Here is a 27,785-nt window from a genome sequence, read left to right as displayed (position 1 = left end):
CTCCTCCTGCAGCCCGCCGAGGCCCCCGCCGGGTGGCTCACCAGATCCCCCAGGAGATCCTCTCAGACCCTGAGCTCCAGGCAGCCATGGCATCCCTCCCCAGCAACTACAACTTTGAGGTCCACAAGACGGTGTGGCGGATCCGGCAGGCCGGGGCAAAGCGGGGTGAGTGTCTTGGCCGGGGGGGGGGGGGGAGATGGCAAGACTATGGAGTTGGAAGGGGACCCCCAAGGGTCATCTAGAACAACCCCCTGCAGTTGTCTCCTGCTCTCCTTCCTTGGCTGAGCTCAGGGCTCCCGTCTGATTTGGGCCGCTGGAGAGGTTTGGGCCCAGGAGACCCCCACCCTCTGAGCCCATGGCGGCTGGTGAAGCAGGAGGCAGGGAGCCTGGGGTGGGCGGAGCCAGAGTCAATGATGGGCGGAGCCAACTCAGGCAGTTAAAGCACCACGATGCTGCTTTAAACACTTGTGGCTCCCCCCAGAGGCTTCTGGGAGCTGTAGTTTAGTTCAGGGTGCTGAGAGGTGTTGGAAGACCCCTCTGTCCTATCAGAGCTACAATTCCCACATCCCCCTTCACAAGGAACTCGGGAATTGCAGCTCTCTGGGGGCGTCTCCTAACAACTCGCGGCACCCTTGACAAACTACAGCTCCCAGGATTCTTTGGAGGAAACCGGGGCTTTCTACTCCGCCCCCCAGGCCACATGGACACCAGAAAATTCTGATGTTGCTTTTAAGGCAGCCACGGCTTCCCCCAGGGAGTTCTGGGAGCTGTAGTTTGCTCAGGGTGCCGTGTTGTTCAGAGACCTTGCTCAGAACTACGGATCCCAGGGTTCCCTGTTGAACCACTCTGGGCGTAGGAGCTCTGGGAGGGGCACACAAGGAGACGGAGAGGAGAGCTGGGAGCCGGATTCAGTATGCGAAGGGGGAAGGTCGGACTGGATGGGACCCCCCTGGCCTGATCCTGCAGCCAGGCTCTTGATGCTCTCACATTCCCACAGCTGTGCAGCCTGCATCCTCGTGGGGAAGCCCTGTTTCTGAGGGGGGGGGGGACCAGGGTGGCAGACCTTGGCTTGTGTGTGCGGTGGCTGCCCGGGGAGAGGGGCTGGCACAGCGGCTGCTGACTGGTGCCATCCGTGCCAAGACGAGCCGGCTGCTTGCAGCTGTTGCCCGAGCAAGAGTCACGTCGGCTCGATGATCAGCCTCCGCGTCAGGGTGATAATGGGATCGGACAAGGCAGCGTCAGCTGCCGAGGGGCCTGGGAGCTTTCCCAGGCGGAGCCAGGCCTCTGCTTGCGCGGCTGGGGGGGGGCGGAGTGGGGAGGGGCCTCTGGAGGGCAGCTAGCCAGGCGCACCCCACGTTGGGAGATATGGGGAGCGGGGATGGGAGGTTAAGGGCAGACAAAAGGAAGGGCTTCTTCCCGCAGCGCACGGTTAATCTGTGGAACTCGCCCCCGCAGGAGGCAGCAAGGGCCACCAACTTGAAAGAGGATTGGGCAGATTCATGGAGGAGGAGAGGTCTGTTGTGGTGGCAGAACCTCCATGCCCAGGGACAGTCTACCTCTGAATAACAGAGGCTCCGCTCAGGTCTTCTTTGTGGGCTTCCCTTTGGGCCAGCTGCTTGACCACTGTGAGAAGAGGATGCCGGACGAGATGGCCCCTCTTGGGCCTGATCCAGCTGCCTGTGAATGAATGGAAAATCCAGATGAAGTTTATTAATTCTATTGCATTTGTATCCCAACTTTTTCTCCCATGGAGCTCAAGGTGGCCTACGTACTTCTGCCCGTTTCATCCTCACAGCAACCCGGTTGAGAGGCAGTGAGCTTCATGGCCAAGAGGGTATTTGAACCCTGGTCTTTTCTGGGTTCTAGCCCAGTACTCTAACCACTTGGCCACACTGCCTTGGGTTGAAAGGTCTTGTCCAGCTGGAGTAGCCCCTTGACTTCCTGGGTCCTCTTCCCACCTTAGCAGCAGCTGGGCCAGTTTCAGCCACCGGCATTCCAGATGCAGCCATCCCATAATGTTTCGTGCAAGGACCCTGCAAAGGGAGTGTTCCTGGGTTGGGCTCAAGGCATGCCCAGAGGTTGTTCCACCTCACCCCGGTGTGCCGTGATGGGTCTGGGGGAGAAGGGGCACTGCCTCCTCTCTGGTTGCTCAGAAGCCCCCTTCCAGTCTTCTGCGCAGGGGTGTGAGGTGAGAATTTGGAAATGTGGAGGTCCAAGGCCCCCAGCTTGAGAATATTTTTATCCTGCTGTTCTGTCAGAAAAAGGCCCACGGAACTGCTTTGAAATCGCACATGCAAAAGATAGCCGCTGTCCCTTCGGGGTTGCAATATGAGAAGACGCAGCACAAAAGGAAAATGGAGGAGGAGGGAGGAGGAAATGAGCTTTCTGTGACATGTGTCCCTTCCTTCTTTCTCTCAGTGGCGCTGCAGATGCCCGAAGGCCTCCTCATGTTCGCCTGCACCCTGGCAGACATCATTGAGAGGTGAGTAGGGGAAAAAGAGGTCAAACGTGGACTGGCCCCTGGCAGGGATTGAGAGCAGGGCGGAGGGCGAATGGGTGGGCTGGGCCCTGAGAGGGTGCGCTTGGCGTGAGTGGGAGGGGGCAAGAATAATGCATCCTGGTATAAATGGCTTGCTCAGAGTAAGGAGGGCTGAAACCGCAGAGAGCCGGGGCTGCCAGTCAGTGCAGACAGCACTGAGCCTCAATCTAGTTGAGTAGAAAGCGTCTTCCTCTGCTGCTGCTTAGACCAGCCCTTTCTGCAGAGCCGCGAGGGACTAGAAACGTCCTTTTTAGGGGAAGGCCCCGGAAAGCTCCTGCCAGCCAGTGCAGGCCGTACTGAGCTAGATGAGCCAGTGGCCCGACTGCAGGTGTCAGGTCCCTTCCTACGGGTGGCCACTTCTGCGCCTGGCCTGGCTGGTTTGAGGGTCAAACGGGGAGCTGACAGGATCCGCACCTGTTTGCAGAGCCTCAGGGCATCCTAGACTCATTTGCAGGGCAGCCAATTTTTTAAAAATTTCATTTGAAAATGCAGCCCTTCTTCCTTTATTGGGTGGCCTTGTGAGCTGGAGGGGGTTGTCTGGAGGGGCCCCCACGTCCAGACCAGGGAGCGGGACTGTGGCCAGGCTGCCACCCCCTTCCAAGGTGCCACAAGGTGTGGCCTGCGACTCCCTTTTCGGGACTGATGTGGTAACTTTCTGTCGTGGCGCAGGTACCTTGTCTTACCCCCAGAGCAAACCTGGCTTGAATAAAGTGTCCAGTTAAAAAGGAACGTAGTGAAAACTGCCTTCTGCTGAGTCAGGCCGTTTGCCCATCTAGCGCAGTATTGTCCACACGGACCGGCAGCCACGGCTCTCCAGGGTTGAACCTTCAGGAGCTTGGCTTGCAAGGCTGGGGCTCTGCCACTGGACCACCCTATCAGTACTCTAGTCCTCCTTATTCGAAGCGAGGGGCTGGCTTGGCCAGGAATGGAGGAGGCTGAGGTGGTCATTGTCCCATCTTGCTCAGTGCTGTCTGCACTGGCTGGCAGCAGCTCTTTGGGGTTTGGGGGGCGGGAGAGTCGCTGTTGCCTCCATGACCTGCTCAGGGGGGTCCCTTAGGGGCCCTGTGAGGACAGGAGGGTAGACTAGATGGTCCCCCTTTGGCCCAATGCAGTGGCTGGTCTTGTTTTAAGGAGGGGGGCAGGTCCCTTTTCCTTTCCTGCCGTAGCTGTAGCCAGTTCCCGGCTGGTGTGCTGCTGGCCCTTTAAGGGAGCTGGCCTCCCTCCCAGCATGGGGCCGCTTTCATGTCTCCGACTTCAAAGGCAGCTGATTATGGCGATCCTTTTATCTGAATGAAACCTGAAGCATGACTTTCCCTGGCAGCAGCTGCCTCTGATACTTGGTGCTGCAGGCAGAGGAGGAGGAGGAGGAGGGGGAAAAGGAGGAGGAGGGAGCTGGGGGTCCACATTGCAGGGCCAAATTGCCCCAACCAGGGGGCTCCTCTCTTGCAAATGCCACTGGTGCTGTTCTTTCCCTTCTCCTAGAAGTGAGGCCTTATCTGCGGCCGAGTCCCTTGGTGGAACCTCCAGCTTTAAAGGCACTCTACCACCCAGGCGCCGGGGACCAGGAAGGGGAGACGGGCACATCCACCCCCAGGATCCCCTTCTTGTGGTGGCCAAGCCTCTTGCTCTCAGCCAGCCTTGCAAAGGAGCCTTTGTTGCCCTGGTGCCCCTTGGGCGTTCTGGACTGCAGTTCCCTCCATCATGGTTGCAGGAGCGCTGGGGGCTGATGGGAGTTGCAGTTTGGAACATCTGGATGGGACAACCTGGTTGCTCTGCGTGGCTTCCGTTGGTCTGGATGCAGAAACCACAGGGCGCCTGCCAGGTTTTGCCCGCATGTTTCCCTTGACCCAACCTTTCTGTTTCCCAGAGATTGCAAATGGTCCTTTTAAACGCCTCTCATTGCTGCTCTTAAATGAGGGGAAAATCCAAACCGGCAAGACACAAACCTCTGTTCTCTTCCCCGCCTCCCTCTTGAGACCATCGGAAGAACCTGGCAGCAGGATCAGGCCCCAGATGGGGCCCCATCGAGTCCAGCCTCCTGTCCCCCCTCCCCGTGGCCAACCAGATGCCCACAAGCAGGGGCACCAGAGCCCCCTCCCCTCCCCAAAGCATCCCTGGCAGAGCAGAGCCATCTTCCCGGCTAGTAGCCATTCTTAGCTCCCTCCTCCAGCCTGCTTTCCAAGGCAAGCCTGCCCTGAAAAGCCTTTCTGGGAGTGGCGTGGGGAGAACGTCCATCCGTGGGGCTGGGAGCGGACGGGCGTAGCCGTTCTGCCAAAGCAGCGTCCAGACCCGGCCTCGGATCCGCCTGGCTTCCTGCGGTGATTGCCATGCGAGGGAGCATCCTGGCGGCCGCATTTTCTCTCTACTGTATCTCTCACCCCCCCTCCCCAAATCCCCTCCTGGGCTCTTGTGCCGCTCCTGCCTTTCATATGAAACCTCTCTTCCAGAGATTACTCTGAGTGAAATATTCAGGAGGCCATAAAGGGGGGGAGGACGTGTGGGTGCGTGGAAGGAGGGGGGTGATCATGGTGAGGTGGGTGCTGCCCACTCAGATCTTCTCAGCTCGGCAGAGCCGCCCACCTTGCTGAGTGAGTGCCGGCGGAGGCTGGGGGGCGATTCCTCCCAGCCCGTCAACCTGACACAGCCCAAATCCAACACAGGATTCGAACGTGGTGCTTCCTTTGGGGCGGGTACTCGATGTCTCTTTCCCGGGTATGTTGCCCTTGGAACCGACTGCTTGTCTGCTGGGGAGGGCGGGCGAGAGTTAAGCAGAGTGCGCCAGGCCAACTCGCCAGGAACGGCGCAGCGTGCGCAAGTCTCCGGACTTGGCAGAGATCTTGGGCATGAAAGGAGCCTCTCTGGCAGAAACTTTAAAGCCCTCTCTCCCCACTCGCAGAACAAGCCAGGACGGGGAGATAAGGAGGATCAAAGGAGGCCGAGACGCGCATCTCGCATGCCAAGGTGCCCACGGAGTTGGCATGGGGGGGGGCTGGGAGCCGTTCTCACCTCTCCGTCCCTCCGTAAGACGTGTGCTGGATCAGGCCAGCGGCCCATTGAGTCCAGCCGTCTTGATCTCACAGGGGCCAAATACCCCTCGGAGAACAGGAATTGAGATAGACTGCCCCCGAACTGGGAGGTTTCATAATCAGAAGAGTCTCCTGTCTTCACAGTGAGCAACTCTCTGGCAGGAACTGAGCTCTTCGGAGGCTTCCTGAGCTGGACTGGATGAGCCCTGGGGGTCCCTTCCAACTGCAGAATTCTGCGATTCCAAGAAGCAGCAAGGGACTCGCCCTCTAGGCGGTCGCAGAAGGGCAACTGCTGGCCAAAGCTGTGGGATCGGAGGCGGGTTTGGCCACCTCCCCGGGGCTGATGGCACAGCAGCCGTGCTTCTCCCTTCCTTCGCCCCCCCTCCTCACGAGGAAACAAAGGGGCAGGGAGAAGCGCATGCAAATGCCGTCCTGCTGGATTTGCATGGATCTCAGGCGGGGCTGCAGAGTTTGGCTTCCCAGGCGGCCCAGCCAGGGCGCTGCTGCTGCTGCTGCTGCGTCTTGAAGGCGGCTGCTATTTTCGGCTTTCCAAATTCACAGCCTTCTTGCAGGTGGAGTCTGGCACCTGCATGGCCGAGCCGCCAAATCTCTCTCCCGCTTTGTCTATCAGCCCCCCCCAACACATGACACCCCCCCAGTTGCTGCCTGAGCTGAAAGACCTCTCCTTGCCCCGCCCCCAGCAGATCACACACCTCTCCCTGCAATTGATTATCATCATCAGTTGCATTTATATCCCGCCGTTTTCCCCAACGTGGCAGGCAGGGTTCTTCCCAGCAAACCTGGTCTCCACAACAATCCTGCCAGGTAGGTCAGGCTGAGCGGGGCCAGGTGAGCTTCACGAAGGCTGAGCAGGGGGGATTTGACGCCTCCCAGGGGCTAGTCCTCATCGGATCCCCACCACAGCCCCAAACGCGGCACTTCTGCCCCCCCCCCCATCGCAGCCCCTTCTCCCGCCCCCCCCCCTTTGCTGCCGCCGCTGCCTGCCTTTCGCCCTGGGAAGGAAGGCAGAAAGGAAGGAGGGAGGCTGTTAGCAGAATAGTGCCCTGCGGCCTTCTCCAATCAGAGTTAATGATCTGTTTATCGTGTGACATTTTGACGGGAGAAGAACCGGTGGAGCTGAACTGCGAGGCGTCCGCTCCGTAGGGGCGGCGGGAGCACTGGCAGCTGCAGCCGCTGCCAACGGGGGAGTCCCTGGCCTGCCGGGTGCTGCCTGCCCTGGCGGGTGCAGGGGGGTGGCAGCCAGGTTCTTGCAGGGGCAGGAGGATCAGGGCCTCCGCGCCCTCGTGTGCAGCCTTGGTGCATCCAGCTGGCTTCCTTCCCCTGCAGCGCCCAGATAATCACAGATTTTGTGCTGGGTGAAGGGGGAGAGGGGCATCAGCAGAGCAGCTGGCCGCAGCTGGATTGGGCCAAGGTGGGGCCCACCAGATCCCACCCTGGCCAGCCAGATGCCCCAGTGGGAAGCCATCAGCAGGACCTGGGAGCCCTCTCCTCCTTCCTCCTTCTCCATGGATTTTTCTAATTAGCTTTTCGAGCCATCTAGGTGGGTGGACATCCGGTGGGAGGGAGTTCCACAAGTTATCCGTGTGCTGCGTGAAGAAGCCCCTCTGTGGCCGACCAGATGACCCCAAAGGGAACCCATGGCAAGCAGGACCTGAGAGCAGCAGCCTCCTCCCACTCTTGTTCTCCCGCATGCTAAGGTAGACTGGCTCTGGCCATGGAGGTTCCGTTTAGGAATCCTTAGCGACTAAAAGCTCTGCCGGTCCCCCTCGGCCCCCAGTGTTCCCACAAGCAGTGTGGGATTGCCTCCAATGACCATTTTAGTCCCTTAAAACTCTCCCTGCGACTTCACGCCCCATCTCTGCCGCTGCCTTGTTGCCACGTTTCCTCAGCCTCGGTTTTCCCCGTCTGTGGAATGGGAAGACCAGTCGTCATGCAGGAGAGTGCAGAGGTGGGGAACCTCCTGCCCCACAGCGTCAGCCCCTCCAACTGGTCGGCTCCTGCTGCCAGTGAGCAGTATGATTGTCCTACTCCGTCCAGGGGAGCGAGATCTCCTGCAGGCCGCAGTTCCTGCAAGGATGCGCTTTACCGTCCTGGGTGGGGCTGCCCCCTTTCTGGTGCTGTGGGGCTGGCTGTGGGTGTGGGTGTTCTGCCTGCCTCCCCTGCTTCTCTCTCCCTCCTGCATCTTCTGCCTCGGAGAAGCGCAGCCTCATTTTTTGATGAGCGCCTAATCCCCTGAATTGCAAACAGCTTTCCCCAATTGAGGAGGTGGATTAGCACACTCCAGTTTAATCATGTTGACATCTCCGGAGTGGCCTGGCTGCTGGGGCAGCGGAGGGAGGGGGGCAGCCTGCCAGGGGTCTTCCAGGCTGGCGGAGGGAGAGGGTGGGGTTGCCTCCCCTACAGGGGTGGTGTGGGGTGGCTGCGGAGGTGCCTTTGATCATCCTGCCACGGGTCCAGCTTCTCCTCCTCCCAACTTGCAGCTCCAGTGGCCTCTTCCTTAAAAAATCCTAGAATCGTCGAGTTGGACAGGACCCCCAAAGGTCATGTAGTCTGACCCCCTGCAATGGAGGAGTCACAATACATCCGGATCTTTGCTGCCCTTGCAAGAAGCCCCTAGAAAGGAAGTTGGGACTCGTGGGCATCCGGCGAAGCTGACCGTTGGAAGATTCGGGATAGATCAAAAGGCTTCTTCACGCAGCACAGAGTTAACCTGTGGAACTCACTCCCACAGGAGACACAATGATGGCTGCCAAGCTGGATGGCTGTGAAAGGGGATTGGGCAAACTCATGAAGGAGGAGATGCCTATCGATGGGCGACTAGCCAGGATGGCGACGCTCTGCCTGTGTGGCCGGAAACCATTAATGCCGAAACCGCAGGAGGAGAAGGAGCTTGTGTTTTGCATTTGGGGCATCTGATTGGCCACTGTCAGAATACTGGGCCGGATGGGCCATGGACTCTTCTGGTGGTGTTAAGATGTGCCTGTTCCCATTTCCCGTCTGGGAAAACTGAGGCTAGAAGATGGCGACTGGCTTGATTCATCCGGGTCTTCTCCGGTCCAGCGGTGCACCTGCCGCTGTTCCCCAGTAGCACCTGGCTGGGCCCCAAAGCTGGGAAGTGGGGCAGAGCACTTCCCTCTTTCCTCAGCCACCTCCTCTCCTCTCTTGCAGGTTCACAGAGGCCGAGGCCGTGGTGATGGGCGATGTGACCTACGGGGCCTGCTGCGTGGACGACTTCACCGCCCGGGCGCTGGGAGCCGACTTCCTGGTCCACTACGGCCACAGCTGCCTGGGTACGAAGGAGGCAAGGGCCGGGCCTGGGCCAGTCTCTCCGCCCGGGAATTAGAGGTCTAGTCTTGGTGTGGCAGTTGAAGAGTGGCAGACTGGGGAAACTGGGGGTTCACATCTCCACTTGGCCTTGTACAGTCTTACCTTGGGTTGCGAACGTGATCCGAGCGGGAGGCATGTTTGCAGCCCGCAGCGTTCACAACCCACGGCGCACGTGCGTGACGCGATTTGGCGTTTCTGCGCATGCGCGTGACATTTTGTGTTCCTGCGCATGTGCGAGCGCCAAAACCCGGAAGAAACCTGTTCCGGTACTTCCGGGTTTGCGTGGTCCGCAACCCGAAAATGTGCAACCTGCAATGTTCGTAACCCGAGGCATGACTGTAGTTTGCAGGGTAGGTTCCTCCCTCCCTCCCTCCCTCCCTCCCTTCCTTCCTCCCTCCCTCCCTCCCTCCCTCCCTCCCTCCCTCCCTTCCTCCCTCCCTCCCTTCCTTCCTTCCTTCCTTCCTTCTTTCCTTCCTTCCTTCCCGCCTGGCCTTCCTCGCAGGGTTGCAGTGAGGACAAACCCAGGAGTGGTGGGCAGGAGGTCCTTGGGCGCCCCCTTGAGCTCCTTGGAGGAAAGGCAGCCTTTGAACATAAAGGGAACTCTGGAGTCTGGGGCAGAATTATTTCTGCCCTGTCTGCATCCTTTCCTCTCCTGTTTTTCCTTTTGTTTCACAGCGTCCTTGATTTCGGGAGCTTCTGGGGACGGGCTGTGGCCCCGCTTTGCCCCATGGAGAGTATTTTGGGGTTGGGCGGGGGGCTTTGCTGCACTGGAGGAGGAAGAGGAGGAAGGCTTGGCTGGGTGGGGGAGGGGAGGCCAGGAAACCCGAAAAGAGGGCTGGCTGCTGCCGCTGCCTTGCATCTCCCTAGGCGGAAACGGTTCTCTGGATGCTGTTGCTATGGCAACTGCAGCGCTGCTGTCCCAGATGCTGCTAACTTTGAAGTCCGCCCAGGATGGAATCCGGCTCAAAATAACAGGGAAAGGAAAGGAAAGGGGGAGGGAGAGAGAGATAGAAAAGGAAAAAAGGGGCCATGTTAGCTTTTAAGGTGGATCTGCAGAATTATCGCCCCGGAGGGAGGGGGTGGAGCTTCCCTGAGCCTTCATCCTCTCTCCTCCCTCTGGCCCAGCTCTCTGATTTTTTTTGGCATGTTGCTAGGGCTGTTGCTGGGTGTGTGCGTGTGGGGTCACAGTGATGGAGTGGGGGGTGGGAGATCATTGGAGGGGTGGGGAGAAGCGGGTGGATGAGGAGGAGGCTGTAAGACCCCCCTGGCACAGGCGGATTGGAAGTGGGGAGGAATCTCTCTTACCTATTTTATTCCCGCTTTTCCTGGCTTCTCTCCCCCCCCATCGCAGCCCTCTGCCACCTTTCCAGGTCAGGGACGGCCTTCGCAGAAGGAGGAGCAGTCTGTATTCTGCACACACACACACCTCCCTCTCTGTCCTCCCCCCCCCCACGATTTTCAGTGCGCCAAGAGGACCAGGGCAAGCTGGTGGGGGGGGGGGTTGCATTATGCAGGGACACCCCACCCTTGCCAGGTGGTACACCTAAAGGGCAGCCTGAGTCCCTTGGGGGCTTCTCACAGTTAGCAGGCAGGGTAGTGGGATTGGGGGGGCTGGCAATGCAGCCCCTCCCCCTTCCCTGAGCTAGTGGCCCTAGAGCGCCAGCACCGCAGGGGTGTTGCGGGCAGGCAGACGTGCGGCAGCCAAGTTCCGAGTTCTGTTTAGGAGAGGTTTAATTGACGCCACATGCCGTCCATCTCTCCTTCCCTCTCTCTCTCTCTGCCAGTGAGATTGAAAAGCCATCCAAAGCGAAGCACCCAAACCGCTGCTCGGAAAAGCCTCCTTGGCGAATTGCAGAGTTGGAAGGGACCCCCCAGAGGTCATCTAGCCCAACCCCCTGCAATGCAGGAAGTGCAGATAAAGAATACATGGCAGGTGGAGGCGCAGCTTTGGCATGGCTTGCGTCTCTGTGCTTAAATTTTTGAGTGAGCTTCCATTCCTTTGGCTAAGACAGGGGGCCAGGAGGGACAACCCCCCCAAAAAAAAGGTTCTAGTGGATTTTGCACGTGGAGACAGTGGAGCGGACTCCCTCAGGAGGTGGTGGTTTCTCAGCCTCCTCAGAGGGCAGGCAATTCTGTCATGTTGGGAGGGATGCTGAAGTCGCACCCGCTGCAAGGACAGGGGTGGAAATGGCTTTCCGTCGCAGAACAGCCACTCATGCAGAGGTGCGATGGGAGGTGCTCCTTCTGGAATGAAATCCCTTTGTGCGGTGCGCAGTTTGGGGAGGAGAATCCGTCTCTTCTTGGAAGGTGTGGAACACCCAGTTCCTTGAGTCGTGGGGAGTCCCTTCTCTTGGCAATCTGGTGTCTTTATGCCAGCGTTTCCCTGGCATCCATTAAATGCATTAAGGACTCACGGAATCATAGAATTGTAGAGATTGAAGGGATCCCAAGGGTCCGGCCCCCTGCAACACAGGAATCGCAGCCAGCAATTCATTCTTTATTATTATGCTTTTCTGCTTTGTGTTTCGACCTGCAAAGGGGCCAGAGTCAGCGTCTGTGTGGATGTGCTCTTTGCAGCGGTGGCTGGGTAGCCAGAGCTACTTTCCTGCTCTGCTTGGCTCTCCCTGCACCCCACGTAATAATAATAATAATAATAATAATAATAATAATAATAATAATAATAATTTATTATTTGTACCCCGCTCATCTGGCTGGGTTTCCCTAGCCACTCTGGGCAGCTTCCATAGAGACCAAAAATACACTAAAATGTCACACATTAAAAACTTCCCTGAACAGGGCTGCCTTAAGATGTCTTCTGAATGTCAGGTAGTTGTTGTTCTCTTTGATATCTGGTGGGAGGAAGTTCCACAGGGCGGGCGCCACCACCGAGAAGGCCCTCTGCCTGGTTCCCTGTAGCTTTGCTTCTCACAATGAGGGAACCGCCAGAAGGCCCTCGGCGCTGGACCTCAGCATCCGGGCAGAATGATGGGGGTGGAGACGCTCCTTCTACATGGGCTAGAAACCTGATGGAGGTTGTTGTCTTTTTCATTTTGCTGGGACAGAAGGGAAGCCACACTTTCCCACTTTCTTCATCCAGCGTTTGAGCATGTTGCGATTGTGGCAGTGTGGGATCTCCCCACCTTGGGTTGGCGGGGTTTGCTGCTGAGTAAGAACATTTATCTTAATGGGGTGAGACCTGAAATCTATTGGATGGAGGATCAGCGTGCTTCTCTCCCTGGTGCCCCCCCCCCAAAAAAACATGCCCTGTCATTTTCTCTACCCTCTCCCTCCAGTTCCCATCGACTCCACGCAGGGAGTGAAGATGCTCTATGTCTTTGTGGACATCAAGATTGACACGGCACACTTTGTGGAGACCCTGCGCTTCAACTTCCCCGCGGGGGCCGCGCTGGCCCTCGTCAGCACCGTCCAGTTCGTCTCGGCGCTGCAGGTAAGAATAGGGAAAGAAATCACAATATTGTGTGCACTGGGAGTCTTGTGTGCATATCCTTCTTCAGACAGCGTATTGTTAAACTGTGGAACTCTCCTCTGCAGGAGCCACTGGTGGCTTTAAAGGTGGGCTGCTCTTTATTCATGGAGGAGAGTGAGGATGTCCGTGGCTTCTAGCCACCAGGGCTAGGCTGTGTCAGCGCTGTGGGAGGGAGGATGTCCCCAAACACCAGATACAGTGGTACCTTGGGTTACAGACTCCGCTAACCCAGAAATTGTGCTTCAGGTTAAGAACTTTGCTTCAGGATGAGAACAGAAATCATGTGGCTGCGGCGCAGCAGCAGGAGGAGGTCCCATTAGCTAAAGTGGTGCTTCAGGTTAAGAACAGTTGCAGCTTAAGAACGGACCTCCGGAACGAATTAAGTACTTAACCTGAGGTACCACTGTACTGGGAATCACTAGGGCAAGAGGGTTGCTGCTTGGGGGCTTCCCATTGAGGAAAGGAAGACAGACTAGATCATGGGTAGGCAAACTAAGGCCCGGGGGCTGGATCCGGCCCAATCGCCTTCTAAATCTGGCCCGCGGACGGTCCGGGAATCAGCGTGTTTTAACATGAGTAGAATGTGTGCTTTTATTTAAAATGCATCTCTGGGTTATTTGTAGGGCATAGGAATTCTTTCATTCCCCCCCCCCCCACAAGGTCTGAGGGACAGTGGACCGGCCCAATGCAGAAAAAGTTTCCTGATCCCTGGACTAGATCGTAGAATCATAGAATGGTACCCAAAAGTCATCTAGTCCAACCCGCTGCAATGCAGGAATCTTTGCTAAAGCATCCCTGACAGATGGCCATCCAATCTCTTCTTTAAAACCTTCAAGGAAGCAGAGGCCACCATCTCCCGAGGGAGACCGTCCCACTCGTGAGCGGCTCTGACTGCCAGAAAGTTCTTCCTGATGTTGAGTCGGAATCTCCTTTCTTGTGATTTGAATCCATTGGCTCAGGTCCTCCCTCATAGAGCGGCAGGAACCAGCCTTGCTCCATCTCCCTTCCGATATTTGAAGATGGCTCTGTGTCTCACCTGCCTTGCATGGTGCTGGAATTTCAGGGTACAGAGGGGCCGCTTATGCTTTGTGGAGACCCTGAAGAGCCACACCAGGGAAGCCTTTTCCCCAGTGTTACGGAAAAAACTAGGTGCGAGGCTGCTCAGTCCCCCAGCTGGTCGGGCAGAGCCCGCAGGTCCCTGCGGAATAAAGGAAGGAGTCCAGCCAACCGGAGCCAATAGCTGTAGACCAAAGTTTATTGTGCAATAGGTTCAAAGAGGAAATTTGAACCCCGAGGATGGGGTGACAAAGACTTTTAAAACTTTCCCACCTTCTATACACATAGGAGGTGTGTATACATGTCCTCTCTTGGGGAGGTGGAAGGGAAAAGAGCCCTTTTTAAAAAGGGCAAAATAGTGTTGAAATGGAGGGAACTGGCAAAGGAGTTGATTTTATATGATTGTTAAAGCTAGGTAACTTCCCTGAGCTGTCAAGTCAAAAGGATACATTTATGCATAATATTTGTAACATTGAACAACTTTAAAGATGTGGGGGGCCCCCCCTGTAATTTCCGTAATACCCCCCTTGGAGGTTTTTAACCAGAAGCTGGACGGCCACCTGCCAGGGATGCTTCAGCTGCGATTCCTTCATTGCAGGGGGCTGGACTGGATGACCACGGGGGGTCCCATCCAACTACATTCATATGATTCTCCTCCCTGCTTTCTCTGAAACCCGTTTTTTAACTGGCTGGATCAGCGAGCTCTCTAACATCCCGGGATGACTGTCTGAGCTCCTGTCTGCCGCTTGTCTCACCACATCCCTGTTTGGCAGCCACTCTGTTACTGTCACCCAAGACAGCCCGAGCGAGCGTCACAAAGCGGGTGGCAGGCGGGGAGGGGTCCCAGCAGGGCCTGCAGAGCGCCTGGGTGGGCAGAGATGGATGGGCGCCGGGTGCCGGAGCCGTCTGAACATGGCAGCATTGGAGCGTTAAGGAGGCAGACGCAGCGCCTGCCCTTTTAATTGATGCTCTGCCAAACCCCACGTGGCCCAGCCCGGTTCCCAGGGGTGACGTTTTGGGTTTTATTTTTTTGGGGGGGGAGCCCTCGTCACACAACGTGACAGTCGTATGCCCAGCTCCCATCCAGGGTGGTGCTGAGCCTCCAGAGCACCTCTCTTTCTCGGTCAGGAAGATGGCCGTGGATCCAGCTTTGGGGAACTGGAGCTCTCCAAAGTAATTTTAGGATTTTTCACGTCTTTGGGGTGTGTGTGTGCTCCTGGTCAAGTCCCTTTTCTTTTGATTTTTATAATGTATATAAAACGGAGAGAACAGTTAGGGCAACGGACAAAATTGGAATAATGGAAAATAAAACATGTGTACAGTTGCAGGTGGGTTAAAATGAGTAAGTCCAAGTAAAGAATGCCAGCATTTATCTGATGATCCAGTTTGGTTCCAGATTTGGCAGCCTTGGAATGAGGGCCGCCTTCAAAAGGATCATATAAAAGGTGCCAGGAAGCTCTAGTCCTCGTCAAAATCCATTATGTCCTCCATTATTGCTCTGTTCCAAAACTGGTGGTACCAAGCTCCCAGTGTCAGATTTTGGGCTGTTTTCTGTTGAGTCACAAGCAACTATTTGAGCTGCCAAGATAATAATTTAAGGTTTCTTTCTTTGACAATATCTCTGCATTGATAGGTGGTTTGGTGTGTTGATTTTATATTTTGAAACTCCTTAAGTTGGGGTGTAGATGTAATGACACCGGTGAGAACAACCGTTATTAATCTCAGCCCCTGTGTTTCTGTGTCCTCCTTCCTCCCTCCCCCTTGACAGGCTGCCCGGCAGGTGCTCCAAGCCAACTACTCCATCTGCACCCCGCAGTGCAAGCCTCTCTCGCCCGGGGAGCTGCTGGGGTGCACAGCCCCCCGCCTGGCCCAGGCCACGGACGCCATCGTGTGAGTAGGACCCCTCGCGTGGGCACTGCTTGGGATCGGGGCTCTTGGCTAGATAGATGTGTTGGGACACAGTGGACATGGGTGCCTGCGGGGCTGAAGTAAAATCACTGGAGGGTTGCAGTGCCTGCTGCGGCTCTAGAGGCCGATGCAGGAGAGACATGTTTCGTTGCATCTGGGCCAGAGGAAGATGCATGTATCTATGGTTTGGCAAGATCAACGGTATCACGGACCACGTTTTACAGACTGCAATAATGCTCAGCAAAAAGTCACACATAAATGCAAAAAGTCAGCCTTGAGCTGTGTCTCCGTTATGCAGGTGAGCCTAGCCGTATCTGGGTCCTCAAAGGGTCCTATTCCTCCGTCCCTTTTCCGGTCAGTCGTACCTTGGAAGTCGAATGGAATCCGTTCCGAAAGTCCGTTCCACTTCCAAAACATTTGGAAACCAAAGCGCGGGTTCTGATTGGATTCAGGAAGCCCTGCACCCAATCGGAAGCCCCATCGGACGTTCGGCTTCCAAAAATAGTTTGCAAACTGGAACAGTCACTTCCGAGTTTGCGGCGTTTGGGAGCCAAAACGTTTGAGAACTAAGCTGTTCAAAAACCAAGGTATGACTGTGTAGGCAAGTGAGTTTTGCCGGTTGTCTGCTGACCAAAAACCTCGCACGGGTTCTTTTCCTTTTGTGACTCGGACGTTACAGGCTATTTTCTGGACAATGGCCAAGTTCCACGCAGTTTCCGTGCCGTAATTCAAGAGATCAGTCTTGCGGGTTCTTCCGTTTTTATGCTATGGAGTTTCTCGCAGGACCCAGAAATCATGTGGGATAGTTCATCTGGGGGAATTGATCTGGGTTAACCTCCCGCAGCATCCGTAATGGGATCGGGGGCTCAGGTTTCCTGCCCTGACTCAACTCCGAGCTGAAGGGACAAAAGAAAAGGGGCCCTCTGAGCAGACGCAGAGTGCCTTGCCCTTGCCCTTTGGGTTGGGAGCTTCAGGAATGCCGCTTCACAAAGCTTGGCTGGTGGCGGTAATGTCCTATGGGTGGGGGCCGGGGAAGGTCCCAGGGGCCAGGTATCAGTGGGGTGGAGGGGGGCATATTTGCAAGCCCCATGCCCAGAGGACTGTGGTGCCTCTCGGCCTGCAGAACCCCACAGAACCCCCGTGTGACCTCTGGAAATCTTGACGGAAGTTTTTGAGAAGTTCTGGCTGCTTCTGCCATGCACCTTTTGGTCCTGGATCAACTCCTGTTTGTGGGAGGCCTGGGTGGGACTTTGCCCCCCAGAAGTGGGGCCAGAGAGAGATAGAGTGTGTGTGGGGGGGGGGAGAACTTGGCACTTTGGGGGAAGACAGACGACTCTGGGCCTGATGCGGCAACCCCATTAATTTTCTTTAAGGACAGCGAATTAGCCGGCCCCTGCCTCCCGCACACCTAATTATGAGAGGTAATGGAAATGCTTAATGCGCTGTGAACGGCGCAGCAGGGAGACAGAGGGAAATAAATAACGCCCCCCCCCCCACTCTGGGAGGAGAGGGGGGGCAGGGAGGGGGGGAGCTTTTCTGGCCAGCCCCCCAACCAAAATGATGGAGGGTTTTTTGCCGCCACCGTGGCCAACCTTCCCCAGTTTCCCCTCCTCCCAGGGGAGCTGGATACGTCTGGGATAGTCCTGTTCACAAGCACAGCCAGGTTGGGGCCGCCTTCCTAGGAGTTCAGAGACTTACAGAATTGTGGGATTGGAAGGGACCCCCCAAGGTCCTCTAGTCCAGCCCCCTGAAAGCTGAACTCTGCTGCTCCCGATGGGGACCAGCGACTAGATTGCCTCGTGAGTCAGGGCAGGCTGGGACTCCAGCAGCAGCAAGAGGAGATGCGGAGGCAGAGGAGGCTGCCCACTGTACCCCTGTGTGATGCACAGTTCTGTCCTGGTGGCTGTCTTCCACCAACAGGCAGAGGGTTGCCTCTAAGTATTGGGCGCCATTAGGCTGCCTGCTCTTGATGCTGGCACCACAGGGCAGGCCTGTCCTCCGGGGAGGTTCCCCGTTGTGTCTCTGCCCTGGCCAAGTGCAGAGCAGCATCCGAGGGGCATCTTTGAGGAGGAGAGGTGCTTCGGGGTCTTATAAGACACCCTGAGACTCTGGGGGGCAAAAGGGGGTCTCTGTTTGACATCTGTTGGGTGGGGCTGGGAATGACCCCTCCCCAAATCCCTGGAGAGAGGCTGCCAGACCAGACGCAGTGGTCTGGATCCATCCAGCGACGCTCCTGAGCGTCCCTCCAAATTTAATTAAATTTGGCAGCAACGAAGGCCCACGTCAACTATTAGAACACCGGTGCGGAGTCTCCGGCGTTGATGGATGGCGCTCACCAAAGCGGGACCTCGTACCGCCAACGGCCACTTGGAGGGTTACGTCTCAGGATCTGGAGAGCGATGAGTAGCTCTGGCTCCTTCTGGACCCCACAGTGTGCCAAAGCCTCTGTTTCTTCTGGTCGGAGGGCTCACCTTTTGCCCCCCAGGGGCCAAATTCCCTGGTGCGCAGTTTCCTGGGGGCCGCCTGCTTTTGTCGGGTGGGGTGACGGAGGCGATGCTTGGCTGTAGACTACAACTCCCATCAGGCCCTGCCAGCATGGATTACCTTGCTCTGTGTCTGATGGGAAGCACCCCCTGTCCTGGCAGTGGCTGATGGGAGTTGTAGTCCCGCCAGGAGGGCGCCATGTTGGTGTTTCCTCAGGGGGTCCATTTTTGCAAAGGGTCAGTCGTGCAGAATTTAACGTTCGTGGCGACCTCTTGGGACGGTTTATCGGCCGACAGGGTGGAAGTTCTTTAACTCCGTCCCCGGGTCGGATGGGAGAAGGATTTTTCTGTCTCATGTCACGTTTGTAAAATGTATTTTATGTATTATTTGGTTTTTATCTCGCCTCGTCTCCAAGGAAATCAAGGTTCTCCCCTTTCCTTGTTTTATCCTCTCTACAACCCTGTGAGGTAGACCAGGCTGAGAGACAGCCGCAGGCCCTGCAGTCAGCCACCAAAATGTTGCTTTTGAGCCGGGCCCTTGAGCCCAGGGGTGGCTAATCTGTGGCCCTCTAGATTCCCTTCAGCTCCCAGCTCCCTTCCTTTCTCACCCGTTGCCCCACAGGCTAGGGGGCCAGTTGGAGCAGGGGTGTTCAGCAATATCTGGAGAGTGACAGCTCAGCCCCCCTCTGGCTGCCTGCTGTGCCACACTGCAGTTTCCCGAGAGAAGAGCAGCACCCAGTGGCCATGAGTTCCGCAGATCCATCCCTTCCCTTTCGCAGACCTTCCACCTGCTTTTGACTCCTCACCCTCCGAGGCTTTGGAGGGCTTCTCCCTCGTTCCACAAATGGGGGTTCAGAGGGGCGACAGACCCTCCTCGCCCTGGCCCCCTCCCCTGCCCTGGGTGCTGCTGCCGCGACCGGCTCAGGCTCAGTAATTATTTTGCCCGTCTCTTGGGCGGACGCTTTCAAAGAAAGCAGGCAAATTAGCTTTGATCCTCTGAAATGTCATTCCACAATTAAAGGCAAAAATCTAGTCAGGTTTTCTGTCCGGATTCATTTTCCGACCCCTCACTCCATTAGGGCAGCCAAACGAAAGAGTTTGAGATGTAATTGCTGACTCGGAATCTGATTACAACGGGAAGCGAAGACGTCTCCCTCGCTAAGGACCCGTCCTGGCTCTCCCAGGGGCGCTCTTGCCGGGGATGGGGGTGCTGGGTGGGGGTCCTGGGGAGGAAACGGGGCAGAGAATCTGGCACAGCGCTGTCTGCACTGACTGGCAGCATAGGCTCTCCGGGGTTTCGAGGTGGGTTCTCTGCCAGGCCTACCTGGCGATGCCAGCGGGAGATGTCAAACCGGGAACCTTCTGCCTGCTGAGCTGTGTCCCTTTTCTTAAAGAAAAGAACCCAAGAATCTAGTCCTCATGGTCCCAAATAAAGGCGTGATTTAAGCAGGGACAAAAGAAGCTGCCATAATTGTGCACAGCCAGCTCCATCACCTGCACTGACCGGCAGCATTCGCTGGCCCCTGGGGGAGCAGGATGCTGGGCTGGATTGGACCCGTTTTGGCTGTTCTGGTTTGTTCTTATGGAACCTCCAGGTGCAGAGGCAGTCTATCTCAATTCCAAGGTGCTATGGGGCGTTGGCTGGGACGCGGGTGGCGCTGTGGGTAAAACCTCAGCGCCTAGGGCTTGCCGATCGCATGGTCGGCAGTTCGAATCCCCGCGGTGGGGTGAGCTCCTGTCTTTCGGTCCCAGCTCCTGCCCACCTAGCAGTTCGAAAGCACCCCTAAGTGCAAGTAGATAAATAGGTACCGCTTTATAGCGGGAAGGTAAACGGCGTTTCCGTGTGCTGCGCTGGTGCTGGCTCGCCAGAGCAGCTTCGTCACGCTGGCCACGTGACCCAGAAGTGTCTTCGGACAGCGCTGGCCCCCGGCCTCTTAAGTGAGATGGGCGCACAACCCTAGAGTCGGACACGACTGGCCCGTACGGGCAGGGCTACCTTTACCTTTATGGGGCGTTGGACCCCTGTGAGAACAGGACACTGGACCAGATGGGCCCCCTTTCAGAACTCCACCTCCCACCATCCCTAACCATTGGTCCTCCTGACTGCGGGGAGTTGAAATGCACCACCAACTTGGAGGTGGGGTCCATGTGTGTTTTCGACAGGCTGCCCCTCCCTGCTTTATATAAAAAGTCAAAAGTCCATTCTGGAGAGTAAAAGGGTCTTGCTTCATTGGCGTGAAATGGTACCTCCACGTTCAGAAGAAGTCTACCCACCTGTGTCCCCCGTTGCCTTTGGAAATAACGTTTTGCTGGCAAACAAACAGGACGCAGTAACAAAGAGCCAGATTGTGTTTACGTGTTTATACTAAAGTTCCTTGCTTGCCTTAAAAAAAAAAAAGATATGTTTTTGCACAACGAAAACATCAAGGTGTAATAGCAAACGGAAAAGCACGATCCATTTTTAAAAATGAAAATGCAGCGTTAGCAGGAGCAGCGAGAGAGTCTGGAGGAAAGCAGCCTGAGCGGCACGGAGGGGGGCCTCTTGAGAAAGCCAGATTGGTACAAGCGAGGCTCCTTTTGGAAGATTCGAGACAGATAAGAGAAAGTCCTTTTTTTGCACAGCGCAGTTAAACTGTGGAACTCCCTGCCACAGGAGGCTGTGAGGACCACCACCTTGGATGGCTTTGAAAGAGGATTGGATGGAGGCAGAAAGAGCTCTGGAGGGCTCCCTACCAGAATGGCTCTGCTCAGAAATGCTTCTGGGTCCCAGTTACTGGAAACCACACGAGGGAACAGGGCTCTTGGGTTCCAATCCTGCTTGGGAGTTTTGCATTGGGGCATCTGGGTGGCATGTGAGAACAGGATGCCGGACTAGATGGGCCACTGTCCTTACTTTCCCTCAGAACAAATGGGGGACCCTCTTCGGGGCTGGAGACAGTGGGTACCCAGAGGGGCTTGTTTTCAGACCCCCCCTCCCTTCTTGGGGGTCTGGGGCAGAAGGCGGCCTGGTGGCCCTTCTTGCCATTGGCTCTGTGGTGCTCTGGGAACCGCCCCCCCCTTTGACTGGCCGCCACCAAGTCAGACCATTGGGCCACCTGAACAGAGAGTGCGGCATTCTAGTCCTCATGATTCTAAACAAAGGGTTTGCTTCAGGAGGAAGCTCCCTCACGCAGAGGCTGGCAGCGACTCCCCAGGGTTTTAGGCAGGGTCTTCCCAGCCCTGCCTGGAGATGCCCTTGGCAGTTGGACCCAGGACTCTTCTGCATGCCAAGCAGGCCCTCCTCCGCTGAGCCGCAGCCCTTCCTTACCTTTCCTTTCCATTCCAGTTACCTGGGAGACGGCCGTTTCCACCTGGAGTCCATCATGATCGCCAACCCAGGGATTCCTGCCTACAGGTATTGGAGGGGGGACAGGGGGTGGGGGTCCAGGGAGGGGCTGGGGAGGGAGGTGTGGCCTGGAGATAGGAGGTGTGGCTAGGGAGGAGGCGTGGCTTGGAGACAGGTGTGGCTAGGGAGGAGGCGTGGCCTGGAGATAGGAGGTGTGGCTAGGGAGGAGGTGTGGCTTGGAGATAGGAGGTGTGGCTAGGGAGGAGGCATGGCCTGGAGATAGGAGGTGTGACTTGGGAGGTGTGGCCTGGAGATAGGAGGTGTGGCTAGGGAGGAGGCGTGGCCTGGAGATTGGTGTGGCATGGGAGGAGGCGTGACCTATAGAGGGTGTGGCTAGGGAGGAGGCGTGGCCTACAGAGGGTGTGGCAAAGGAGGGAGGTGTTACTTGGAGATAGAAGGTATGCCTAGGTAGGAGGTGTGGCCTGGGAAAAGCAACTTGGGGGCCGAAAAGGCCTTGAGGGCCACATTCATCCCAGCCGTGTGGTTCTCCACTTCTGAAAAAGTGCCTTCCTTGTTACGGAAACTTTAATTTCCAGGGGGCTTTAGGAGCAGACGTTGGGCTGGCCTGATTAGGAGGTGCTCAGCCCAGAGGACCACATTCTCAGCCTCCACCAGCCTGGAGCGCTCTGGCTCTACAACTCCCATCAGTCCCCGCCAGGCACGTCATAGACCAAAACCCCCAGTCCTGTGCGCCCCACCCCTTCGCCCTCTTCAACCCTGGGCCCCCCAACACCTGCTGCCTGCTCCCACCACAGCCCCTCGCCATCCGCTCTCCTTAGGACCCCAACGCAGCCCCTCCATGCGGGCTGATTTCCCGCTAAACGGGCGGAACAATCTTGTTAAAGGCCAGCGTGGGAATTCAAGGTTGGGCTGAGCAGGAAGGACAGCAAACAGTGATTACCAGAAGGCAAACAGGAAGGCAAATGTCCACCTTCTGCTGGGGAAGAGGGAGTTTGCGCGTGGGGAGGGAACCTTCCTTCTGCTAAGAACAGAAAAAGAGCTGACTGAATCAGGCCAGTGGCCCACCTGGGACAGCAAGTAGATGCCCCAAAGGGAAACCCGCAAGCAGGATTCGAACACAAGAGCAATTCTCCCCCTCCTGTGGTTTCCAGAAACTGGTCTCCAGAAGAGGGCAGAGCAGAGCAATCCTGGCTAGTAGCCCTCTCCTTCTCCCTGAATTTGTCCAAGCCTCTTTTTAAGCAGTCCAGGTTGGTGGCAATCACGTACCTCTAGTGGAAGGGAGTTCCACAGTTTAACAAAGTTCTTCCTTATACCTGACCAACACTCAGCTTCATTGGACATGCACAAGTTACGGCGTTAGGAGAGCGGGGAGAGAATAATTTTATAAAACCTTCTGTCACGCTGCCTCTAACTCACCTTTCCCCCATACTAAAAAGTCCCCAAAATTCTGCAGCCGAGTCTCTCCATCCTCAGGGCCATTTGAGGGGCCCTACTCAGAACCTTTTCCAAATCCACGATATCCTTTTTGAGTTGTGGCGACCGGAACTGTGCGGGTTTCCCGAAGGCGGTCGCTTCTTCCACAGTCCAGCGCAGGGGTCGGATCCTGCTTGCAGCAAAGTCGGCCTGCGTGTGTGCGCTTGGCTCCCTGTTTCCTTTCTGCTTTCTGTGCTCCTGCCTCCTCTGCTGGAGGCAGCAAGGCCGGTTGCTGCGACTTCTGGCTAGTAGCCATGGGCCACCCTCTCCTCCTACGTAAGAGCCTAAAGGATCGGGCCTGTGGCTCATCCCGTCCTTCCTCCTGCCCTTGCAGCTAGCCATCCTGGCCAGTAGCCATGGGCAACCCTCTCCCTACTCCCCCCAGCAGGAAAGGCCTGATTTCCGCAGGCGGCCACGCTCCGCCGCTCTCTCTCTCCCCATCGCCACTTCCCTGGAAAACGGGTGATTTGTTACCCGGCTTGGCAGAGGGAATTTTAATCAAGCTGCGCCTGGGCTGGGCCGCCTCTCTGCCCCATAAAGCTGCCGTCCCCCCCTGCCTGCCGCTAACAAACGACCTGCTCAGGAATTCAGATTTGGGCGGTGGGCAGGCCGGGTCCCAGCAGAGCGGCGGATATTTCATCGCTTCTGAGCAGGGCTCATCATCGCCTCGTTTTATGGCCCCTCTCTGCCTCCAGAAGAAGGGCTGTCGGGAGGGGGGGGGCGTAATGGGAGACCCACGTTTCTGGAGGTGCTTGTCAAAATGTTTAGATTTCAGATGGGAGAGGGGTAAACTTTAGAGGGTGCTCTGGTGGGCGGCGGAAGACGGGGGTGTGTGTGCTGCCCCCCAACACACAACCCCCTACCTGGTGCAGCCCCATCCCTTTAGTACAACTGCCTCCCATTCCAAAGATGTGATAAAAGCTGGAGGGATGTGCTGCTATTATTATTAATAATAATAATATTAATATGCCACCTTTGTTTTCCAAGAACCTCGTGGTTCTCCTCCTCCCATTTCAACCTCACTACAACCTCACTATTGTTGTTAGCCGCTCTGAGCCCGGCTTTGGCTTGGGAGGGTGGAATATAAATAAATATTATTATTATTATTATTATTATTATTATTACAACCCTGCAAGGGAGGCTAGGTTAAGAGATGGTGACTGGCCCAAGGTCACCCTGTGAGCTTCATGGCCAAGTGGGGATTTCAACCCTATTCTCCCAGGTCCTGGTCCAGCGCTCTAACCATGGTGCCGCGCTGCCTTTTAGAGCATGTGCAGAGCCCAAAGGACGTCAGAAGAGCCCTGCAGTGTTGGGCCAAAGGGGACTTAGCAGAGACACAGCGTCCTCTTCTCACGGTGGCCGACAGGACTTGAGCGCAGCACCAGCAATTCTTCAGTTTGTTTGTTCCAGACAAAAGGCAGCTTCCTCTTGAAGCAGCCCCTTTAATCATGAGGACTAGCGTTTTGGCTCTTTTGTTTTTTGAAGGGAAAGGGCCCTGGGCTTTGCCCGCAGAGCTTTGCCCGCAGAAAAGTCCCAGGGGCATCTTCCAATGGGAGAAACCTCTTGAAGAGCTGCTGCTGCTGCCAGTCAGTGTGGGCAGCCCTGAGCCAGCCAGCCCCTAAGGCCTGACTCCGCATCAGGCAGCTTTAGGTGTGCATGGAGGATGCCACGTTCTGCGCTTGGCCCCTGTGGGAAGCGCATGGGGGGGGATGCCGTCGGTGGGAGCTGCTGCCTGCCTGAGTTCAGGGCCTGCGTCTTTCCTTTCTCCGAAGGTGGGGGTCCCTCCCCACCAGCCTCTGATCCCTCCCCTGCCCCCCTCTCTGCAGGTACGACCCCTACAGCAAGGTCTTCTCTGAGGAGCACTACGGCCACGAGCGCATGCAGAAGACGCGGAAGGAAGCCGTCCGGGAGGCGTCTCGCGCCGGAAAGTGGGGCCTCATCCTGGGGACGTTGGGGCGCCAGGGGTCCCCGGCCATCCTGGAAGTGAGTTGCTCCCTGCCTTGTCCCTCCTCTGGCGGTGGAGGGGGAGGATTCTAGCCTGGGGGGGGTAATGGGTGGGGCCAGGAGCAAACATGGGCGGAGCAATGTGTCTGGATTTCTCCCTTGGGTGCAGCAGGCTGGTTCCTGCATTCGCTGCTTCTCCCCTCTCCGCCCAGGGAAACTGAGACAGGACCTGAGTTCGAGGAGACGGCGCAGCCAGGCAGAGCCGCCCAGGGAGGCTGCAAAACTTCCAATATGTTGTGGTTCTCATGTATGGTTTTATCCTTTTATAAACCACTTTGACGTGGGTTTTATTTTTATTTTACTTTTGTATGATAGAGCAGTATGTCAATACTTTTAGGAATAAAATGAGCTGTGGAACTCCCTGCTGACTGGGGTGCGTCTGGTGCCTTCATTGTCCAGCTTTTGGAGAATGTCGAAGGTGCCCCTCTTTGCTCTGACTTTTGACACACAAGGTGTATATTTTTAGGGCCCACCTGTTTTCTGCCATTGTAAGTTGTTTTAAAAGGGACGCTGGTGGCGCTGTGGGTTAAATCACTGAGCCTAGGACTTGCCGATCAGAAGGTCAGTGGTTCGAATCCCCGCGACGGGGTGAGCTCCCATTGCTCGGTCCCTGCTCCTGCCAACCTAGCAGTTCTAAAGCACGTCAAAGTGCAAGTAGATAAATAGGTACCACTCTGGCGGGAAGGTAAATGGCGTTTCCGTGTGCTGCTCTGGTTTGCCAGAAGCTACTTAGTCATGCTGGCCACATGACCCAGAAGCTGTACGCCGGCTCCCTCGGCCAATAAAGCGAGATGAGCGCCGCAACCCCAGAGTCGGCCACGACTGGACCTAATGGTCAGGGGTCCTTTTACCTTTTTAAGTTGTTTTAAAGTGTTGTTTCAGGGTTGTTGTTAATGCTGCCACCTGCCCTGGTATCTTAGGGTGGAGGGCAAGGAATAAATCAACAGAACCATAGAACCATCGTGTGCGAAGGAGCCCTCCAGCGACAGAGATCAAGTCCTGTCCTCCCCCAGCCTCCATTCCCCCCTGGCCAGCTCCTGTCCTCATACAGAGTTCTTATTACATTCTTAGCTGGGGGGGGGGGCAGAGGGCAGGTGTCAGAGGCCGTGATGCTTCTGAATGCCATGGTAAAGGCAGGAAGCTGGACTAGACAGACAGGTCCAATCGGAGGCCTGCTGTGATAGCAGAACCTCCACACCCAGGGGCAGTCTACCTCTGTGTACCAAGCAATGGGGAACAAACAGTGGAGAGTTGCTCAAGTGCTCAGGTTCCTTTGGGGTGCCTGGTTGGCCACGGTCAGGGCGCTGGACTCAGGGGGCCCTTTCAGGAGGGCCGTTAACCGGATCCTTCAGCTAAAATAAGCCGCTTCGCGACGATGGTAAATAAGTGGTGTATATAAAATACAGTCTTACCTCGGCTCCCGAACACCTTGGGAGCCTAATGTTCCGACTCCCAAACAATCGAAAACTGGAAGTGACTGTTCCGGTTTGCGAACTATTTTTGGAACCCGAACGTTTGACACAGGTTCCGCTGCTTCCGATTGGCTGCAGGAGCTTCCAATCGGAAGCCGCGCTTTGGAAGTCGAACATTTCAGATGCCAAACGGACTTCCGAAACAGATTCTGTTTGACTTCCAAGGTACGACTGTAAAGGAAAAGCATGCTGGAATAGAAAGTTTTTCCGCAGACAAAGAGAGAAGGAGCCTGGCGGACCTTCCTTGCAGGGGAGACATGTTTGGTGCCACCACCATTAAGGCTCCGTCTCGGGTCCCAACCTCTCTTCTCTCCATGCCCCCCCCCCTTGTCTGCAGCACTTGGAGTCCACCCTCCGGTCCTTGGGGCGCCCTTACATCCGCCTCCTGCTCTCGGAGATTTTCCCTGGCAAACTGCAGCTGTTCCCCGATGTTGAGGCGTGAGTATCAATGGGAGCCGTGGGTCAGAAGACACCCCCCTTCCTCTCCCCTCTTTGGCGTTCTTGGTTCTGCTCTCCCTCTTCTTTTAATCCCCATAACAACCCTGTGAGGGTGAGAGAGGCAGCAACTGGCCCCCAAGGACACCCGGTGAGCTTGATGGCTAAGTGGAAGGATTCGAACCCTGGTCTCTCCCAGGTCTTGTCTGACACTCTGACCCCTGCACCACATTGGGACACCTGAGGCCTCCTCTTCCCCCATTTCATTGTTTGTTGGGGCATTTAAGCCGCCCTGCCCAGAACCGTGGTGGCAGGACCCTGGCATTGGGCAAGCTTCTTTTCTGTTTTTAAAAGCAAAGCCAAGGTTCTAGTCCACCAGGTAAGCAAAGATTTGTTCACTTATTTATTTCATTAAAAAAATCCAAATCCTTCTTGACTGTAAAATAAACCCCCAAAAACCTCAGAAAGGAATAAAACAATGAAATTTTCAGTTAAAAAACAAACAAACAGGCACTTGCCTTTTCTGAAATACCGTATTTTTTGCACCATAACACTCACTTTTTTCCTCCTAAAAAGTAAGGGGAAATGTCTGTGCGTGTTATGGAGGGAATGCCTACGGGTGGCATGCCTACGGATTTTCCTCCTCTAAAAACTACGTGCGTGTTATGGTCGGGTGCGTGTTATAGCGCGAAAAATACGGTAATTAAAAGATGTAATCTTGCCTTTCCAATAACATGAACTCCACACGCAATGGAGCAAAATGCAGAGCAAGCGTTAAATAAAACATATCGGAAATCCCAGCAGCAAATGAACCCAGAGCAGGGCTTGGAACAGGCAAATCTTTGCTGGGCCTTTCGTCCTCCCAGCAGCCCTGTGAGGTAGGAGAAGCTGAGAGACTCTGGCTGGCCTAAGGTCTCGCCTTCCTAGCTCAATAGGATTTGGCCTATTTGGGACCTTTTCTTCCTGGGGATTGAGCCTGGGTCCTTCTGCATGCCAAGCAGGCGCCCTGCCCTCTTGCCCTACAGCCCCTCTTCCTCTTCCTTCCTGCAGGTGGGTCCAGGTGGCTTGTCCCAGGCTCTCCATCGACTGGGGGGAGGCCTTCGGAAGACCTCTCCTCACGCCCTACGAGGTAAGCCAACGACAGCATCCGCCTTCCTCCTAATCCAAGGTGGCTGGACTCCCGCCTCCCATCATTCCCTGGGCCTTGA

At 56.1% G+C, this 27,785-nt stretch overlaps 1 protein-coding gene across 2 annotated transcripts in view; it reads left to right on the top strand.

Annotated features, from left to right (window-relative positions):
* The window catches only part of DPH1 (diphthamide biosynthesis 1), a 38,088-nt gene that overhangs the window by 4,144 nt on the left and 6,159 nt on the right, over window positions 1–27,785 (top strand). For both annotated transcript variants that reach the window (XM_080982288.1, XM_080982287.1), the window contains exons 2-10: window positions 13–165; window positions 2,419–2,482; window positions 8,755–8,876; window positions 12,207–12,361; window positions 15,225–15,346; window positions 21,173–21,241; window positions 24,493–24,649; window positions 26,480–26,580; window positions 27,628–27,706. In XM_080982288.1, the coding sequence (XP_080838414.1) occupies window positions 13–165; window positions 2,419–2,482; window positions 8,755–8,876; window positions 12,207–12,361; window positions 15,225–15,346; window positions 21,173–21,241; window positions 24,493–24,649; window positions 26,480–26,580; window positions 27,628–27,706 (1,022 nt within the window). The remainder of the gene's footprint in view (window positions 1–12; window positions 166–2,418; window positions 2,483–8,754; window positions 8,877–12,206; window positions 12,362–15,224; window positions 15,347–21,172; window positions 21,242–24,492; window positions 24,650–26,479; window positions 26,581–27,627; window positions 27,707–27,785) is intronic.

This window comes from Podarcis pityusensis, assembly GCF_964106645.2.
Source record: "Podarcis pityusensis genome assembly, chromosome: 15".
NCBI lineage: Eukaryota > Metazoa > Chordata > Lepidosauria > Squamata > Lacertidae > Podarcis > Podarcis pityusensis.
The sequence above is the reverse complement of the archived record's forward strand: the minus strand, read 5'-3'. Positions and strand labels throughout refer to the sequence as shown.